The 20,093-nt window shown below is 46.0% G+C and overlaps 1 protein-coding gene and 1 long non-coding RNA gene across 7 annotated transcripts in view; both read right to left on the bottom strand.

Moving 5' to 3' along the window:
* Positions 1 to 1,482: 1,482 nt before the first annotated feature.
* Positions 1,483 to 1,972, bottom strand: LOC123484937. The gene is made up of 2 exons (XR_006658791.1): positions 1,900 to 1,972; positions 1,483 to 1,571 (listed from the first exon to the last, which is right to left on the bottom strand). It is a non-coding gene; the product is annotated as an uncharacterized LOC123484937 (long non-coding RNA).
* A 2,397-nt stretch (positions 1,973 to 4,369) lies between these two features.
* The window catches only part of katnal2 (katanin p60 subunit A-like 2), a 67,437-nt gene continuing 51,713 nt past the window's right edge, over positions 4,370 to 20,093 (bottom strand). For 2 of the 6 annotated variants that reach the window (XM_041872683.2, XM_041872685.2), the window contains 3 exons: positions 7,406 to 7,568; positions 4,806 to 5,412; positions 4,370 to 4,512 (listed from right to left, as the gene is read on the bottom strand). In XM_041872683.2, the coding sequence (XP_041728617.2) occupies positions 4,373 to 4,512; positions 4,806 to 5,412; positions 7,406 to 7,568 (910 nt within the window). In that variant the 3' untranslated portion in view covers positions 4,370 to 4,372. The remainder of the gene's footprint in view (positions 4,513 to 4,805; positions 5,413 to 7,405; positions 7,569 to 20,093) is intronic. The other 4 variants (XM_041872687.1, XM_041872688.1, XM_041872686.2 and 1 more) reach the window with 3 other exon arrangements.

The following is a 20,093-nucleotide window of genomic DNA, read 5'->3' as shown; positions in this document are numbered from 1 at the left end:
AGACTATAAAACCTCCTCTAGTCCCACACCAGACTATAACACCTCCTCTAGTCCCATACCAGACTATAACACCTCCTCTAGTCCCATACCAGACTATAACACCTCCTCTAGTCCCACACCAGACTATAACACCTCCTCTAGTCCCATACCAGACTATAACACCTCCTCTAGTCCCATACCAGACTATAACACCTCCTCTAGTCCCATACCAGACTATAACACCTCCTCTAGTCCCACACCAGACTATAACACCTCCTCTAGTCCCACACCAGACTATAACACCTCCTCTAGTCCCACACCAGACTATAACACCTCCTCTAGTCCCATACCAGACTATAACACCTCCTCTAGTCCCATACCAGACTATAACACCTCCTCTAGTCCCACACCAGACTATAACACCTCCTCTAGTCCCACACCAGACTATAACACCTCCTCTAGTCCCATACCAGACTATAACACCTCCTCTAGTCCCACACCAGACTATAACACCTCCTCTAGTCCCACACCAGACTATAACACCTCCTCTAGTCCCACACCAGACTATAACACCTCCTCTAGTCCCACACCAGACTATAACACCTCCTCTAGTCCCATACCAGACTATAACACCTCCTCTAGTCCCATACCAGACTATAACACCTCCTCTAGTCCCACACCAGACTATAACACCTCCTCTAGTCCCATACCAGACTATAACACCTCCTCTAGTCCCATACCAGACTATAACACCTCCTCTAGTCCCATACCAGACTATAACACCTCCTCTAGTCGCATACCAGACTATAACACCTCCTCTAGTCCCACACCAGACTATAACACCTCCTCTAGTCCCACACCAGACTATAACACCTCCTCTAGTCCCACACCAGACTATAACACCTCCTCTAGTCCCATACCAGACTATAACACCTCCTCTAGTCCCATACCAGACTATAACACCTCCTCTAGTCCCACACCAGACTATAACACCTCCTCTAGTCCCACACCAGACTATAACACCTCCTCTAGTCCCACACCAGACTATAACACCTCCTCTAGTCCCACACCAGACTATAACACCTCCTCTAGTCCCATACCAGACTATAACACCTCCTCTAGTCCCACACCAGACTATAACACCTCCTCTAGTCCCATACCAGACTATAACACCTCCTCTAGTCCCACACCAGACTATAACACCTCCTCTAGTCCCATACCAGACTATAACACCTCCTCTAGTCCCATACCAGACTATAACACCTCCTCTAGTCCCATACCAGACTATAACACCTCCTCTAGTCCCATACCAGACTATAACACCTCCCTCTAGTCCCACACCAGACTATAACACCTCCTCTAGTCCCACACCAGACTATAACACCTCCTCTAGTCCCACACCAGACTAACACCTCCTCTAGTCCCACACCAGACTATAACACCTCCTCTAGTCCCACACCAGACTATAACACCTCCTCTAGTCCCATACCAGACTATAACACCTCCTCTAGTCCCATACCAGACTATAACACCTCCTCTAGTCCCATACCAGACTATAACACCTCCTCTAGTCCCATACCAGACTATAACACCTCCCTCTAGTCCCACACCAGACTATAACACCTCCTCTAGTCCCATACCAGACTATAACACCTCTAGTCCCACACCAGACTATAACACCTCCTCTAGTCCCATACCAGACTATAACACCTCCTCTAGTCCCATACCAGACTATAACACCTCCTCTAGTCCCACACCAGACTATAACACCTCCTCTAGTCCCATACCAGACTATAACACCTCCTCTAGTCCCATACCAGACTATAACACCTCCTCTAGTCCCACACCAGACTATAACACCTCCTCTAGTCCCACACCAGACTATAACACCTCCTCTAGTCCCACACCAGACTATAACACCTCCTCTAGTCCCATACCAGACTATAACACCTCCTCTAGTCCCACACCAGACTATAACACCTCCTCTAGTCCCACACCAGACTATAACACCTCCTCTAGTCCCACACCAGACTATAACACCTCCTCTAACACACTCCATCTAACTATGGCTGCTTTGTTCCTCATCTAACTGTGGTTAGGGTTAGGGTTAGGCTGCTGTGTTGATGAATAGGTAGGGTTAGGGTTAGGCTGCTGTGTTGATGAATAGGTAGGGTTAGGGTTAGGCTGCTGTGTTGATGAATAGGTAGGGTTAGGGTTAGGCTGCTGTGTTGATGAATAGGTAGGGTTAGGGTTAGGCTGCTGTGTTGATGACTAGGTAGGGTTAGGCTGCTGTGTTGATGAATAGTTAGGGTTAGGCTGCTGTGTTGATGAATAGGTAGGGTTAGGGTTAGGCTGCTGTGTTGATGAATAGTTAGGGTTAGGCTGCTGTGTTGATGAATAGGTAGGGTTAGGGTTAGGCTGCTGTGTTGATGAATAGTTAGGGTTAGGCTGCTGTGTTGATGAATAGGTAGGGTTAGGGTTAGGCTGCTGTGTTGATGAATAGTTAGGGTTAGGCTGCTGTGTTGATGAATAGGTAGGGTTAGGGTTAGGCTGCTGTGTTGATGAATAGTGTTAGGGTTAGGCTGCTGTGTTGATGACTAGGTAGGGTTAGGGTTAGGCTGCTGTGTTGATGAATAGTTAGGGTTAGGCTGCTGTGTTGATGAATAGGTAGGGTTAGGCTGCTGTGTTGATGAATAGGTAGGGTTAGGGTTAGGCTGCTGTGTTGATGAATAGTTAGGGTTAGGCTGCTGTGTTGATGAATAGGTAGGGTTAGGGTTAGGCTGCTGTGTTGATGAATAGTTAGGGTTAGGCTGCTGTGTTGATGAATAGGTAGGGTTAGGGTTAGGCTGCTGTGTTGATGAATAGGTAGGGTTAGGCTGCTGTGTTGATGAATAGGTAGGGTTAGGGTTAGGCTGCTGTGTTGATGAATAGGTAGGGTTAGGGTTAGGCTGCTGTGTTGATGAATAGGTAGGGTTAGGGTTAGGCTGCTGTGTTGATGAATAGGTCGGGTTAGGGTTAGGCTGCTGTGTTGATGAATAGGTAGGGTTAGGGTTAGGCTGCTGTGTTGATGAATAGGTAGGGTTAGGGTTAGGCTGCTGTGTTGATGAATAGGTAGGGTTAGGGTTAGGCTGCTGTGTTGATGAATAGGTACTGGGATAACAAGTCTGCATCAAACCTTTGCACTTGTGAAGAGTGTTTAAAATGGCATGTTTCTGAAAAATGTATTATCATGTAATTGTGTGTAATTATGTTTATAAAAAAAGTGATCATGACTAGTACTACCAATGACTCATATTGTCTTTAATTGAACAGAGGGAATCAATTCAGCTGTATAAGACACAGGTTAGTAACCTTCCATTTCTTCAGTGAAGTTTCAGAAACCCTTTATACCAAAGGTTCTGTGTCAGACAAGCCCTATGTATAGACACACTGACCTATCAAATATTATTGCTACACTAAGATATTCATTGCTACAGATATTTATATTCTATATTGAGTGTGCATGTGTCCCTCTCCCAGGCGTCAGACAGACTCGTACTCCCTCTCCCAGGTGTCAGACAGACTTGTACTCGCTCTCCCAGGCGTCAGACAGATTCGTACTCCCTCTCCCAGGCGTCAGACAGATTCGTACCCTCTCTCCCAGGCATCAGACAGATTCGTACTCCCTCTCCCAGGCGTCAGACAGATTCGTACCCTCTCTCCCAGGCGTCAGACAGATTCGTACTCCCTCTCCCAGGCGTCAGACAGATTCGTACTCCCTCTCCCAGGCGTCAGACAGATTCGTACTCCCTCTCCCAGGCGTCAGACAGATTCGTACTCCCCTCTCCCAGGCGTCAGACAGATTCGTACCCTCTCTCCCAGGCGTCAGACAGATTCGTACTCCCCTCTCCCAGGCGTCAGACAGATTCGTACTCCCTCTCCCAGGCGTCAGACAGATTCGTACTCCCTCTCCCAGGCGTCAGACAGATTCGTACTCCCTCTCCCAGGCGTCAGACAGATTCGTACCCTCTCTCCCAGGCGTCAGACAGATTCGTACCCTCTCTCCCAGGCGTCAGACAGATTCGTACTCCCTCTCCCAGGCGTCAGACAGATTCGTACCCTCTCTCCCAGGCGTCAGACAGATTCGTACTCCCTCTCCCAGGCGTCAGACAGATTCGTACTCCCTCTCCCAGGCGTCAGACAGATTCGTACTCCCTCTCCCAGGCGTCAGACAGATTCGTACTCCCCTCTCCCAGGCGTCAGACAGATTCGTACTCCCTCTCCCAGGCGTCAGACAGATTCGTACTCCCTCTCCCAGGCGTCAGACAGATTCGTACTCCCTCTCCCAGGCGTCAGACAGATTCGTACTCCCTCTCCCAGGCGTCAGACAGACCTGTACTCCCTCTCCCAGGCGTCAGACAGATTCGTACTCCCTCTCCCAGGCGGTGTATTTGTCTGTAAGGTTCCTGGCCGAGGGTTTGGTGTGAGCGATCACCTCCAGGAAGTCCTCTGTTGTCACGGTTTCCAGGTGAATGACAGGCATTTTGCAGCTCTCTGTAGGGGGAGGAGGGAGGGGAGGTTGCTATGGTAAAGGTTATTAGCAACGGATAGCCGTCCTATCACCTCGGCCGTCATTTTCTATTCATTTCCAGATGATTCTACATGTTAAATCGCCATAGTTTTTTCAACCCCCAGCAGGAGATCTACTTCACACAGCCGAGTGCTTCTGAAAAACTCAACCCTCCACTCCTGGGTTAGGGTTAGGGTCAGCTGATTAAAAATCAAACTCAACCCTCCACTCCTGGGTTAGGGTTAGGGTCAGCTGATTAAAAATGACATAATGTAACCCTGCTGGTGGCTCTCTAGAGCATCAAATATCTTCCTGACTGGTCTCATGGCTGTTTCCTTACCCTGCTGGTGGCTCTCTAGAGCATCAAATATCTTCCTGACTGGTCTCATGGCTGTTTCCTTACCCTGCTGGTGGCTCTCCAGAGCATCAAATATCTTCCTGACTGGTCTCATGGCTGTTTCCTTACCCTGCTGGTGGCTCTCCAGAGCATCAAATATCTTCCTGACTGGTCTCATGGCTGTTTCCTTACCCTGCTGGTGGCTCTCTAGAGCATCAAATATCTTCCTGACTGGTCTCATGGCTGTTTCCTTACCCTGCTGGTGGCTCTCCAGAGCATCAAATATCTTCCTGACTGGTCTCATGGCTGTTTCCTTACCCTGCTGGTGGCTCTCCAGAGCATCAAATATCTTCCTGACTGGTCTCATGGCTGTTTCCTTACCCTGCTGGTGGCTCTCCAGAGCATCAAATATCTTCCTGACTGGTCTCATGGCTGTTTCCTTACCCTGCTGGTGGCTCTCCAGAGCATCAAATATCTTCCTGACTGGTCTCATGGCTGTTTCCTTACACACCAGCCTGATATCAGACCCAGAGTAGCCCTCCGTCGCCTAGAATATATAGATATTACTATTAATATACCAAAACAACAACATCTATTACTACTATTAACTACTACTACTAGCTAACCTACTATGATACAAGACAACAACATATAGTACTACTATTAACTACTACAACTAGCTAACTAACTTATTACTATGATACAATATAACATATATTACTACTATTAACTACTACAACTAGCTAACTAACTTATTACTATGATACAATATAACATCTATTACTACTATTAACTACTACAACTAGCTAACTAACTTATTACTATGATACAATATAACATCTATTACTACTATTAACTACTACAACTAGCTAGCTAACTTACTAGGATACAAGATAACATCTATTACTACTATTAACTACTACAACTAGCTAACTAACGTATTACTATGATACAATATAACATATATTACTACTATTAACTACTACAACTAGCTAACTAACTTATTACTATGATACAATATAACATATATTACTACTATTACCTACTACAACTAACTAACGTATTACTATGATACAATATAACATATATTACTACTATTAACTACTACAACTAGCTAACTAACTTATTACTATGATACAATATAACATCTATTACTACTATTAACTACTACAACTAGCTAACTAACTTATTACTATGATACAATATAACATATATTACTACTATTAACTACTACAACTAGCTAACTAACTTATTACTATGATACAATATAACATATAGTACTACTATTAACTACTACAACTAACTAACTTATTACTATGATACAATATAACATATATTACTACTATTAACTACTACAACTAGCTAACTAACTTATTACTATGATACAATATAACATATATTACTACTATTAACTACTACAACTAGCTAACTAACTTATTACTATGATACAATATAACATATAGTACTACTATTAACTACTACAACTAACTAACTTATTACTATGATACAATATAACATATATTACTACTATTAACTACTACAACTAGCTAACTAACTTATTACTATGATACAATATAACATATATTACTACTATTAACTACTACAACTAGCTAACTAACTTATTACTATGATACAATATAACATATATTACTACTATTAACTACTACAACTAGCTAACTAACTTATTACTATGATACAATATAACATATATTACTACTATTAACTACTACAACTAGCTAACTAACTTATTACTATGATACAATATAACATATTACTACTATTAACTACTACAACTAGCTAACTAACTTATTACTATGATACAATATAACATATATTACTACTATTAACTACTACAACTAGCTAACTAACTTATTACTATGATACAATATAACATCTATTACTACTATTAACTACTACAACTAGCTAACTAACTTATTACTATGATACAATATAACATATATTACTACTATTAACTACTACAACTAGCTAGCTAACTTATTACTATGATACAATATAACATATATTACTACTATTAACTACTACAACTAGCTAACTAACTTATTACTATGATACAATATAACATATATTACTACTATTAACTACTACAACTAACTAACTTATTACTATGATACAATATAACATCTATTACTACTATTAACTACTACAACTAGCTAACTAACTTATTACTATGATACAATATAACATATATTACTACTATTAACTACTACAACTAGCTAACTAACGTATTACTATGATACAATATAACATATTACTACTATTAACTACTACAACTAGCTAACTAACTTATTACTATGATACAATATAACATATATTACTACTATTAACTACTACAACTAGCTAACTAACTTATTACTATGATACAATATAACATATATTACTACTATTAACTACTACAACTAGCTAGCTAACTTACTAGGATACAAGATAACATCTATTACTACTTTTTTATATAATTGTCTTAGTAGTCAATCATATAGTCAACAGAGAGACTTGAGATCCCCCCTGCTCCTCCACCCTACCTGTGCTAGCGTCTCATAGGCCAGCTCGGTGCGTAGCTCCACCCCTCCAGTGCAGCTGAGTGGAGGCAGCCAATGAGAGACCATGGCTTGTCGGGCAGGGCCAGAGGGAAGGCCAACCAGAATCCTTTTCTCCAGACGTCTCAGCATGGCATGATCCAGCTCCCTGAGAAGAAGAGGAAGTGAGAGAGAGTAGGAACAGAGAGAGAGGAGGAAGAGGAAGAGAGGGAAAGAGAGAGAGAGAGAAGAAGAAGAGAGGGAGAGAGAGAGAGAGAGAGAGAGAGAGAGAGGAGGAAAAGAGAGAGAGGAGGAAGAGGAAGAGAGAGAGAGAGAGAGAGAGAGAGAGGAGGAAAAGAGGGAAGAGGAAGAGAGGGAAAGAGAGAGAGAGAGAGAGAGAGAGAGAGGAAAAGAGAGAGGAGGAAGAGGAAGAGAGAGAGAGAGAGAGAGAGAGAGGAGGAAAAGAGAGAGTAGGGAGGGAGGCGAGGCAGAGGACGAGAGAGAGAGAGAGAGAGAGAGAGAGAGAGAGAGAGAGAGAGAGAGAGAGAGAGAGAGAGAGAGAGAGAGAGAGAGAGAGAGAGAGAGAGAGAGAGAGAGAAATGGGAAGAGAGAACCTCTTCTGTTACTGAGACCACCTGTCATCCGACCTCTGACCCTCCTGACCCTGTAGGTGTTGAACCCTGACTATATCATCATGGCTCCCTGTCATACGACCTCTGACCCTCCTGACCCTGTAGGTGTTGAACCCTGACTGTCAAGTCCTCCTCTTGTTCACCATCCAAAGGACACAGGGACAACTCAAATTCCTGACTCAATCTTTTTTATTTTTAGTTTGCTTTCAGTTGATTGGTCTGTCCAGTAAATTAGCCAGTAAATTAGGTTGTAAACCATTTAAGCCTTTTACGATTGGCGTCTTTGGACTGAACCTGTGAGTGAACTTGGAGTCTTCTCTCTGAAGTTTGTTCTTCTGAATGACTGAGCCCCCCCATGCCTTCACAGGTGCTCCAAATCAGTGAAAATGACTGATCAGGTGACAAGCAGCCAGTTTGCTGCTGCTGGTGCACTCTGGGAAGTGTAGTTATTTGACTCACTCCTGAGATTCAGCTCAACACCTCCCACTTGAGCTCCTGGTTTTTTCAAATCCAGAGAGGTCACACAAGTCCTTCCCACCTCTGTTTGTTCTTCAATGGGAAGTAGAATGACAAGGCGTCTGACATCTCTATGAAGAATTGTGGCTGGGATTTTGGTTTGAAGCCTCTTCGTTCTTTCACCGTTTGCTCTTGTGGGCCCCTTTTTGCTGTTTGACTTTGTGATGTGAACAGGATAGCTGGGAAAAGTCTTCACAAGCACATCTCTTACGATGCCTTTGCTGTCAGCATTGACACCGACCACTCTAGCCAGCTTTTACTGTCCTCTTAGGGCGTTTTGGTCAGCCAACCAGACCACATCTCCAACAGCAACATTTCGCTCTTTGGTGTGCCATTTGTTCCTTATGAACAGATTAGGTCCAGCCAATTGGCTCCACTTCTTCCAGAAATGGCTTAACTCTGCTTGAATATGTTTAAGTCTTTTGTAAGGGTAGCCATCAAACTGGAAATCTCCAGGGTCTCCCCTTTGGATTGGTACGTCCTAAAAGCAGAGAATTCGGGGTGATGTACTCTACACAGTCTTCTCTGCTTTGAGTTCTTGCATCGATGGGTCTCTCATTAGCAAGGTTGGCTGCCATGAAGAGAAAAGTTTGGAATTCTCCCCACGTGAAAACACCATCTCCACCAAGGTTGCTCAACGCCCGCTTCACTACTTTGACAGCTGCCTCTGTGGCACCATTCCTATGGGGAGAGTCTGCAGGGTGGATCTTCCATGACCATTCTGTACCATGCTTGGCAGCTGTGTCTTCAAGTTCAGACTTGTTTAGTTGGTTAAGGAATTTTTGAAGTGTGTGTTTGGCTCCCACAAAGTTAGTGCCAGGGTCTGACCAGAGTTTCCTGGGGTGTCCTCTCAGTGAAGTGAACCTTTGATAGGCTAGCAGGAATCCTTCAGATGACATGTCACTCACCACTTCAGTGTGTATGGCTCGGGAAGCCATGCAGCAGAAGACTATTCCCCATACTTTAAGTCTAGTTCTCTTCTTGACCTCATCTTTCACTTCATAAGGGCCGAACAGGTCCATGGTGGTGAATTCAAAAGGTGCAGCTGGGCCTGTTCGCTCTAGAGGCAGGTCAGCCATGATTTGTTGACACTGTTTTGCCTTGTTTTTCCTGCAGACCACACAAGTCTACGGCCTTTTATTACCCAGGCTTTCTTCCTCATCCGGAGAAGGGTTCCCGCCACTCCCTCGTGGTTTGCTTTGTGGGATTCTTGTGCCAGCAGTGTAGACACCCATGCTTCAAAGGGTAAAACTGGCACTGCTGTCTCTAGCAGGAGGTAAGCTTGGCTTCTTATATGATGTTGAGTAAAGCTTAAACCATGTATTTAGATTGTAGGTAGGTATTGTAGTCAGGTATTATAGGTAGTTTACTTAGGTAGTTATTGTAGGTTATTGTAGGTTATTGTAGGTAATTATTGTAGGTAAGTATTGTATTCGGCGGACCCCGGCGAAGCACGAGTGCTAGCTAACCCACTACTTGGACCAACAAAGCTAGCTAGCTAGCGGGTAGCTACTGGTAACTTTTAGCAACTGTGGTTAGTTGTTTCCAATGTTATTTCACGCTTAAGAGTACCTGTAGTTGAGCCAGCTAGCTACCCACAATTCAGCTGTTTTTCTAACCTCATTATCCGAGGCATTAACGTTAGGTGGTTGGTAGCTGCTGTACTTAATTACAGCTACTGATTGCAGTCTGCCACCCAGTTAGCTGGCGTTGGGTAAGTTTGGCTTTATACATAGCTTGGGCTTTGTCGAGTAAGGCTTAAACTATGTATTTAGATTGTAGTTAGGTATTATAGGTAGGCATCGTGGGCTGTATATTATTAGGTATTATAGGTAGGCATCGTGGGCTGTTGTGGGTAGTTGTTGTATGTAGTTATTGTAGGTTACTTTTGTATTCGGCGGTGCCGGGTGTAGCACGAAGCTAGCTAGCTAACTCACCTCCTGGACTAGCTGGCTAGTAGCTATTAGCAACGGTAGAAACTAAATACAATATCCTTTTAGCCAGCTACATTCGTTCGAAGCGACGCCGTTTTTCAAACAAAGTCAACACAGCAGCCATTGCTAGCTAGCCAACACTACCAGCTGGCTGTACTGTGGTAGCTAAATACAATATCTTTGTGCTAGCTAGCCAACGTTTAATCATTGCTGCGTTATGAAAGAACTAGACACGGACACGAATTATCTGTTTAGTGTGTTAACACACTATTGGTAGTTTGTTGTAACCAAGTATTGGTGCTAAACTGTGTGTTATTGGATGCTAGCATGCTAGTTAGCTATGGCGTCATAGTTAGCTAGCTGAATAAAGTAAGTTGAGTCTAGTCCTTGAAACATTGAACCGCTGTAGTTTACAACAATTCTAATTTCTAAAGTGGAAGTTGGGAGAGTTTTATTCGGGTGGTTCAGTGAAACAATTATAGTTTCTGAGGTGGAAGTTGGGAGAGTTATATTTTTTTTGGTGAGGGAGGCCTTGCTCTCTCCTTTCCCAGATGTTTAGTTCATTTCATTCCGATCTCCTCTGCATTATTGTAGCCATCTGCTACAGCCTGTCAACTATGCCTCTGCCTATCCCTGTTCTCTCCTCTCCGCACAGGCTACACAAACGCCTCACACCGCGTGGCTGCTGCCTCTCTAACCTGGTGGTCCCTGCACGCACCACACACCTGGAGTTCCAGGTCTCAGGCAGCCTCTGGAACTGCCGTTCTGCTGCCAACAAGGCTGACTTCATCCCAGCCTATGCTACCCTCCAGTCCCTCGACTTCCTGGCGCTGACGGAAACATGGATTACCACTGAAAACACTGCTACTCCTACTGCTCTCTCCTCGTCTGACCATGTGTTCTCGCATACCCCGAGAGCATCTGGTCAGAGGGGTGGTGGCACAGGAATCCTCATCTCTCCCAAGTGGTCATTCTCAATTTTTCCCCCTAACCCATCTGTCTATCTCCTCATTTGAATTCCACGCTGTCACAGTCACTAGCCCATTTAAGCTTAATATCCTTGTCATCTATCGCCCTCCAGGTTCCCTTGGAGAGTTCATCAATGAGCTTGATGCCTTGATAAGTTCCTTTCCTGAGGATGGCTCACCCCTCACAGTTTTGGGGGATTTCAACCTCCCTACGTCTACATTTGACTAATTTCTCTCTGCCTCCTTCTTTCCACTCCTCTCCTCTTTTGACCTCACCCTCTCACCGTCCCCCCCTACTCACAAGGCAGGCAATACGCTTGACTTCATTTTTACTAGATGTTGCTCTTCTACTAATCTCACTGCAACTCCCCTCCATGTCTCCGACCACTACTTTGTATCCTTTTCTCTCTCGCTCTCCTCCAACACTACTCACTCTGCCCCTACACAGATGGTAACGCGCCGCCGCAACCTTCGCTCTCTCTCTCTCACTACTCTCTCCTCTTCCATCCTATCATCTCTTCCCTCTGCTCAATCCTTCTCCCTCCAATCTCCTGATTCTGCCTCCTCATCCCTCCTCTCCTCCCTTTCTGCATCCTTTGACTCTCTATGTCCCCTATCCTCCCGGCCGGCTCGGTCCTCCCCTCCAGCTCCGTGGCTTGACGACTCATTGCGAGCTCACAGAACAGAGCTCCGGGCAGCTGAGCGGAAATGGAAGAAAACTAAACTCCCTGCCGACCTGGCATCTTTTCACTCCCTCCTCTCTACATTTTCTTCATCTGTTTCTGCTGCTAAGGCCACTTTCTACCACTCTAAATTCCAAGCATCTGCCTCTAACCCTAGGAAGCTCTTTGCCACATTCTCCTCACTGCTGAATCCTCCCCCCCCCCCCCTCCTCCCTCTCTGTGGATGACTTCGTCAACCACTTTGAAAAAGAAGGTTGACGACATCCGATCCTCGTTTGTTAAGTCTAATGACACTGCTGGTCCTGCTCACACTGCCCTACCCTATGCTTTGACTTCTTTCTCCCCTCTCTCTCCAGATAAAATCTTGCGACTAGTGACTGCAGGCCGCCCAACAACCTGCCAGCTTGACCCCATCCCCTCCTCTCTTCTCCAGACCATCTCTGGTGACCTTCTCCCCCTACCTCACCTCGCTGATCAACTCATCCTTGACCGCTGGCTATGTCCCTTCCGTCTTCAAGAGAGCGAGAGTTGCACCCCTTCTCAAAAAAACCAACACTCGATCCCACTGATGTCAACAACTACAGACCAGTATCCCTTCTTTCTTTTTTTTCCAAAACTATTGAGCGTGCCGTCTTTAGCCAACTCTCTTGCTATCTCTCTCAGAATGACCTTCTTGATCCAAACCAGTCAGGTTTCAGAACTGGTCATTCAACTGAGACTGCTCTTCTCTGTGTCACGGAGGCTCTCCGCACTGCTAAAGCTAACTCTCTCTCCTCTGCTCTTGTCCTTCTAGACCTGTCTGCTGCCTTTGATACTGTGAACCATCAGATCCTCCCTCTCCACCCTCTCCGAGCTGGGCATCTCCGGCGCGGCTCACTCCTGGATTGCGTCCTACCTGACCGGTCGCTCCTACCAAGTGGCGTGGCGAAGCTGTCTCCGCACCACGTGCTCTCACCACTGGTGTCCCCAGGGCTCAGTTCTAGGCCCTCTCCTTTTCTCCCTATACACCAAGTCACTTGGCTCTGTCATATCCTCACATGGCCTCTCCTATCATTGCTACGCTGACGATACACAACTAATCTTCTCCTTTCCCCCTTCTGATAACCAGGTGGCGAATCGCATCTCTGCATGTCTGGCAGACATATCAGTATGGATGACGAATCACCACCTCAAGCTGAACCCTGGCAAGACGGAGCTGCTCTTCCTCCCGGGGAAGGACTGCCCGTTCCATGATCTCGCCATCACGGTTGACAACTCCGTTGTGTCCTCCTCCCAGAGTTTGAAGAGCCTTGGCGTGACCCTGGACAACACCCTGTCGTTCTCCGCTAACATCAAGGCGGTGACCCGATCCTGCAGGTTCATGCTCTACAACATTCGGAGAGTACGACCCTGCCTTACACAGGAAGCGGCACAGGTCCTAATCCAGGCACTTGTCATCTCCCGTCTGGATTACTGCAACTCGCTGTTGGCTGGGCTCCCTGCCTGTGCCATTAAACCCCTACAACTCATCCAGAACGCTGCAGCCCGTCTGGTGTTCAACCTTCCCAAGTTCTCTCACGTCACCCCCTCCTCCGCACACTCCACTGGCTTCCAGTTGAAGCTCGCATCCGTTACAAGACCATGGTGCTTGCCTATGGAGCAGTGAGGGGAACGGCACCTCCGTACCTTCAGGCTCTGATCAGTCCCTACACCCAAACGAGGGCATTGCGTTCATCCACCTCTGGCCTGCTGGCTCCCCTTCCTCTGCGGAAGCATAGTTCCCGCTCAGCCCAGTCAAAACTGTTCGCTGCTCTGGCACCCCAATGGTGGAACAAGCTCCCTCATGACGCCAGGACAGCGGAATCACTCACCACCTTCCGGAGACATTTGAAACCCCACCTCTTTAAGGAATACCTGGGATAGGATAAAGTAATCCTTCTACCCCCCCCCCAAAAAAAAATATATATATATTTGGAAAGTGGTTATCCCACTGGCTATAGGGTGAATGCACCAATTTGTAAGTCGCTCTGGATAAGAGCGTCTGCTAAATGACGTAAATGTGCCCTTGAGCAAGGCACTTAACCCTAATTGCTCCTGTAAGTCGCTCTGGATAAGAGCGTCTGCTAAATGACTAAAATGTAAATGTAAATGTTATCTTCGTTGAATGTCTGAATTCTGCCTCCACAAACTAGCAGCCCAGAGTTCACATCTTTGTACACTGTCAGTCTGCTTAGAGTTGTGTCTGAAAAATCTGTACCTTCTTGAGCTGCGAGGAAAAGGTATTTGAGTGCATCTTCATGTTCTTTGACAGTCAGCACAGGTTGCTTGGGTGATCTTACCTCCCTCTTTGCCTGTTTAGGGGCCCGGCCCTTCCTCTTCAGCCACTGCTTGGCTGCTAGACAAACCCAGGCAACGACTCTCACCAGTTTGGACAGGCTACTGAATCTTCTTACTTCCACAAGATCTTTAACCCAGCCAGTGGGCTTCCTTCTAAGAAGAGTTGGGTTTACCACAGGTATTCCCTCTTGAGTTTCACTCTTTGGACTTTCCTGAGTGCCTTGTAGGTCTTCTTTCTGCTGACTACTTCTTGCTTGAGCTCTTGATAATGCACCTGAGAATGCCTTCCTCTGGAGCTTTCCAGCTGATTTTATAGGCCACTCCTCCACTGGCCACTTTAGGAACTCTGGTCCATTTTGCCATGTGGAATTCTCCTTCAAATCTTCAGGAGCTCCCCCTCTTGTTATGATGTCAGCTATGTTTAGATCCCCACGGATCCACCACCAGTCTTGCACTTGTCCAGCCTTCTGGATTTCACCCACTCTATTTGCAAAGAAGGTTTTGTACCCATAACTGACTCTTTGAATGGCTCCCAAGACCGTTTGACTGTCAAGTAGATGGAACCATCTCTCGATCTTCATTCGAGCATGCTTTTCCACATACTTCCTGATCCTGGCTGCGAAGACAGCACCACAGATCTCAGCTTTTACAGCTTCTCCCTTCTGATCCAGGGGTGTCAGCTTGGCTTTTGATTCAACGAATCGAACTTTAGTGCCTTGACTTGTCTCCCATCTTAAGTACATCACAGCTCCATAGGTTTTGTCTCTTCCATCAGAGAATGTGATGCCCCAAGGTTTCCCTTCCCAGCCAGCTGGTGTGAGGCTCCTGTGGAATTTCACCTCTCCAAGCTGCACATATTCTTCAAAAAGCTGGATGGCTTCTTCTCTGAGGCTTTCTGAGAGAGGTTGGTCCCAGGTTTCTTGGGTTAGTTTCCCACCCCCTCCCTCTTGGAATGCTTTTCGAACAAGAATTGCTCCCTTCTGTTTGGCAGGTGTAACTAAGCCAATTGGGTCGTACAGTCCAGCCACTTGGCTTAAGAGAGCCCTCCTAGTCAGTGGGTTAGGTGTCTCAGTTCTCACCTCCTCCTTGAGAAGATTTTTTCCAACTCTCATCTTCTTTTTCCTTTTGGAAAAGTTAACTGAGGTTAACATGTAGAGCTTGTCTTCATCCATTTGGTAGCCGATACCCAAGGCTTTGTTGTCTTCGTCCCTCATTTGATTTGGAAGAATTAAGGTTTTACTTTGTGTCTTTGTTAGAACCTCCATCTCCATTCCTTGCCTCCCACTTTGCCCTGACCGGACCCATGGTTTGAGGAAGAACCCTCCAGCTTTCAAGATCTCTTCGACATTTGCTGTGATTTTGTCAAGTTTATTCAGGTCATTTTGGGAGGTTAAGAGGTCATCCACATAACTGTCCTCTTCAATGACTCTGCGCTCATCCTCCAAGTGAAGAAATTTGGGCAGGCGGGCTGTTTCCCTCATAGCCAACTGAGCAATGCAACCAGCAGGTCTGTCCCCAATGTTGACTCTGGTTATTGCATATTCACTTATCTCTTCATCTGGGCTGTCCCTCCAGAGGAACCTGTGAAGATGCATCTCACCTAGAGATGCATACGTCCCTTCTCTGAACCTCAGCAAGACAGCTCTTATAGGGTTGAGAACGTCTGGTCCCTTCAGAAGAAGATCATTCATACCCACGCCTTTGTATTTCTGGCTACTATTCCATACAATACGAACCAGTGTTGTCACCGAATGAGGGTTTGGTGCCACCCGGTGGCTTACGTACCATACTGGTCCGTTCCACTCGTCCATGATTTTGTTGGTGAGTTTTATGGCTGCGCCTCGCTCGACCATTTCATGGACCTGGGTAGCATATGCGACTTTCCAGTCTGGCTCTCTGCTTAGTTGCTTTTCCATCCTTAAGAAACAAGCCTGGACTGCACTTTTGTTGTTCGGGAGAGAGGCTGGATCTACCGTCCAAGGATACTTTGCATCCCAATGTGGAGCCGGTGTGTGAGCATCCCCCTTCTTGTAGGTGAGGCCTTCTTTAATGATCTCCAGTTCCCTCTCCTCTGCCAGGGTCATTTCCTTTCCTCCTGGTGGACAGTTTCCACATCGGCATCCTCCACATCTTGGCTCACATGCAGCTCCGATGCTGTCCCAGTGCCACCACTCAAGGAACTCACGGTTACTGGCAGCTGTAAATTTGGTCTGAGTCACATCCTCCTGCTGTAGCTGGGCTGTGTCAGTTGTTGGACTTGTGATTTCTTGATATTTGACAGCTGCTGTCCTCATGGAGTGAGCGAAGTGTGTTTTGGACTCATATGCTGCAACCTCCACTTCTTCAAATAAGTCGGGATGTGCTCCACCCACTGTTTTCCCCAATGGACCCTCCCACAAGACAAGGTCTCCGATTATTTTTACCCTCTGGGGAGCGAGTCTTCCCTCTCGGTGGCTAATGAGAAGTTCAACCTCTTCTGGCCTTTCCAATTCTGTAAGTTTGACTTCTGGGAAGAATTCTTTCAACTTCTCAGGTTCAATTACTTGATGCACTCTGGCGATTTCATCCAATCCGTAGCAGACCATTTCATGAGCTCTCTCTGTCCCTTTAGGTGTCTTGACTCTGACTTTGAGGAGATACCTTTGTGTGTTCACCTCCATGGTCATACCACCAACCCCATGCACAACTAAAGTTATCTTCTCATGTCTTAACCTCAGTCTTTCAGCAGCCTTATGGGTAATGTAGTTTGTGTCTGAAGCAAGGTCAATTAAAGTCCCAATCTTCTGCCCTGCGTTTGCCGTGACTTGCATCAACATCATGATGACAGGAAGTTCAGAGAGCCCATTTCTCTGCGGTAGCTCAGACTGGCCTGAAGCATCGAGTGTCACTGTGGTTTTGTTGGTGTTGGTGAAAGCCTTTCTGCATCGATCTGCCATTTCCTGGGAAAGTTCAGACAAGATCTCCTCTTGTTCCTCCGTTAGCTTGCTTTCACCTTTGCCGTCTTTTCCACTCTTTCTCTCTTCCCCTCTTTTGACTTCTCCTTTTGGGCAGAGGAAAAAATGGTGGTCTGGGGCACCACCTTCCCTTTTACAGTCTTTGTTTCTGCATAGGAAAGTGTCTCTGCAGTATCCATCTTCATCATGGCATCCGAGACATTTTCTGCATGCTCCCAGCTTTCTCAATACAGTTTTCTTTTCAGGTAGCTTAAGTCTTTTGAACTTTCTACAGAAGAAGATGTTGTTGTTGTGCCCACTATCACCACATACACCACATACCTCATCAAGCTCTTCTTTCTTTGTGGTTTTTGTTGAGGCAATCTTTCTGTCATACTTCTTGTCCAAACTATCTGATTTTTCCACCTTCTCCACAGTTCTGAGCTGTTCGAGTCTCTCTAGTATTTCTTCTTGACTTTTCAGGAACTTCAAGAGCATGACAAAGTGGTTGTCTGATGTGACATTGTTTCTGGGTTCAACAATGAACATCCCCCAGTCTCTTTTAATGAAGTCAGGCAACTTGCTTTCAATGGATCTAATTACCAGTGGGTTATGTATGGCTCCAGAGTTTCCTAACTCTGTGAGATCTGCTAGAGCCTTCTCCACTGACTGTATGAGATCAATGACCTTTCTTGGTTGGTTCCCTTTCACATGCGGCATCTTCTCCAGCTCTTCCAGGATTTCCACTATGATGGTTGACTTGTTGCCATACCTGTTCTCCAGGACTCTGAACATGTCATCGGCAGTGGTGTAGGTTGAAAGTCTGAGGTCTTTTGAGATTTTGTCATCCACACTCTCCAGGAGTTGAATTTTCTTAACTTCAGTTGATCCGGATGCCTCTCCCTGATTTTGTAGCCTTTCCCAGTCTTTCCTCCATCTGTGATATTCTCTCTTGCTTCCATTGAAGATAGGTAGAGAGATTGGCTTGATTCTCACTATTGGTGTGGATGTTGCCGGTTGGGGTAGTAGTTTCACTCCTGTGCCTTGCTCATTGATCGTCCGTGCAGTGGCGAATTCAGGTCTCCTTAACTCAAGCCTGTAGTAGAATGCTCTTACGTCCTTGACTCTTCCATCTAATTCGTCCTTTAATTCTACAGGGATCCATCGCTCCCATGTTGACATTGCTGAGATGGCCTCTTTTATTCTCTTGTCCAAGAGAGCGAGGTGCACTTCATAGCCCTCTAAATTGGCACTTTCCACAGGTACATCAGTCGCTTTATCATTGGCTTTTTCTGCTTCCAGGATTGCCACAAGAAGTTCACTCCTTCCATACCTCGACCACAGGTTTGTTTGAACAATGTCTCTTATCTCCGCCAACTTTGTTTCACCTTCATTTCCAGATCTATCAATGTCAGCCTCTTGCTGTTTAGTAAGACCTGGTTCCTTATCCTCAGTCATGTCAGCCTCCAGTCCAATCCTGTTGGCATCGAGCATCTTTCTGAAACAATCTGAAAGCTTAGCGAATTCCTCCTTTAACTCCACTTGAAGCATGCTGCTTGCTCCTCTTGAAATGAAGTTGGCTTGTCTGGTGAAGCTGCTTTTTGCAGTGGTCCTCTCCTTTTTGAGCTGCTGGACCGACTTCCCCAGGACATCTTCCGCCATCTTGACTTTCTCTGCGTCAACAGCTTATTTCTGGATCTGAAGCCGTTTATCCTCAGGGCCAGGCCGCTCCGCGTGGTTTACAACTGTCCAGTCCTCCTCTTGTTCACCATCCAAAGGACACAGGGACAACTCAAATTCCTGACTCAATCTTTTTTATTTTTAGTTTGCTTTCAGTTGATTGGTCTGTCCAGTAAATTAGCCAGTAAATTAGGTTGTAAACCATTTAAGCCTTTTACGATTGGCGTCTTTGGACTGAACCTGTGAGTGAACTTGGAGTCTTCTCTCTGAAGTTTGTTCTTCTGAATGACTGAGCCCCCCCATGCCTTCACAGGTGCTCCAAATCAGTGAAAATGACTGATCAGGTGACAAGCAGCCGGTTTGCTGCTGCTGGTGCACTCTGGGAAGTGTAGTTCTTTGACTCACTCCTGAGATTCAGCTCAACACTGACTATATCATTATGGCTCCCTGTACAGCTCTATCATTACCTGCTCCTAGATCAACACTGCTACTCTGAGAAGCTTGATAAATACGGTTCCAGTTCTTCTGAGCTCACCAGGGCAGGTTAGAGGCTGCCAGGACAAATGCCAGGTCTTACCAGGGGGGTTGGTTAGTGTTAGAGAGGTTAGGGTTATAGACTGGCTCTCACCAGGGCAGGATAGGGTTACAGATGTTAGGGTAGAGAGGGTTAGACCTACCAGGGCAGGATAGGGTTAGGGTTAAGGTTAGAGAGGGTTGGACCTACCAGGGCAGGATAGGGTTAGAGGTTAGGGTAGAGAGGGTTAGACCTACCAGGGCAGGATAGGGTTAGAGGTTAGGGTAGAGAGGGTTAGACCTACCAGGGCAGGTTAGGGTTAGAGGTTAGGGTTAAGGTTAGAGAGGGTTAGACCTACCAGGGCAGGATAGGGTTAGAGGTTAGGGTAGAGAGGGTTAGACCTACCAGGGCAGGATAGGGTTAGAGGTTAGGGTAGAGAGGGTTAGACCTACCAGGGCAGGATAGGGTTAGAGGTTAGGGTAGAGAGGGTTAGACCTACCAGGGCAGGATAGGGTTAG

This window comes from Coregonus clupeaformis, unplaced genomic scaffold (genome assembly GCF_020615455.1).
Source record: "Coregonus clupeaformis isolate EN_2021a unplaced genomic scaffold, ASM2061545v1 scaf0500, whole genome shotgun sequence".
Taxonomy (NCBI): Eukaryota; Metazoa; Chordata; class Actinopteri; order Salmoniformes; family Salmonidae; genus Coregonus; species Coregonus clupeaformis.
Note: the sequence above shows the minus strand (reverse complement) of the source record. Positions and strands in the feature narration are given on the sequence as shown.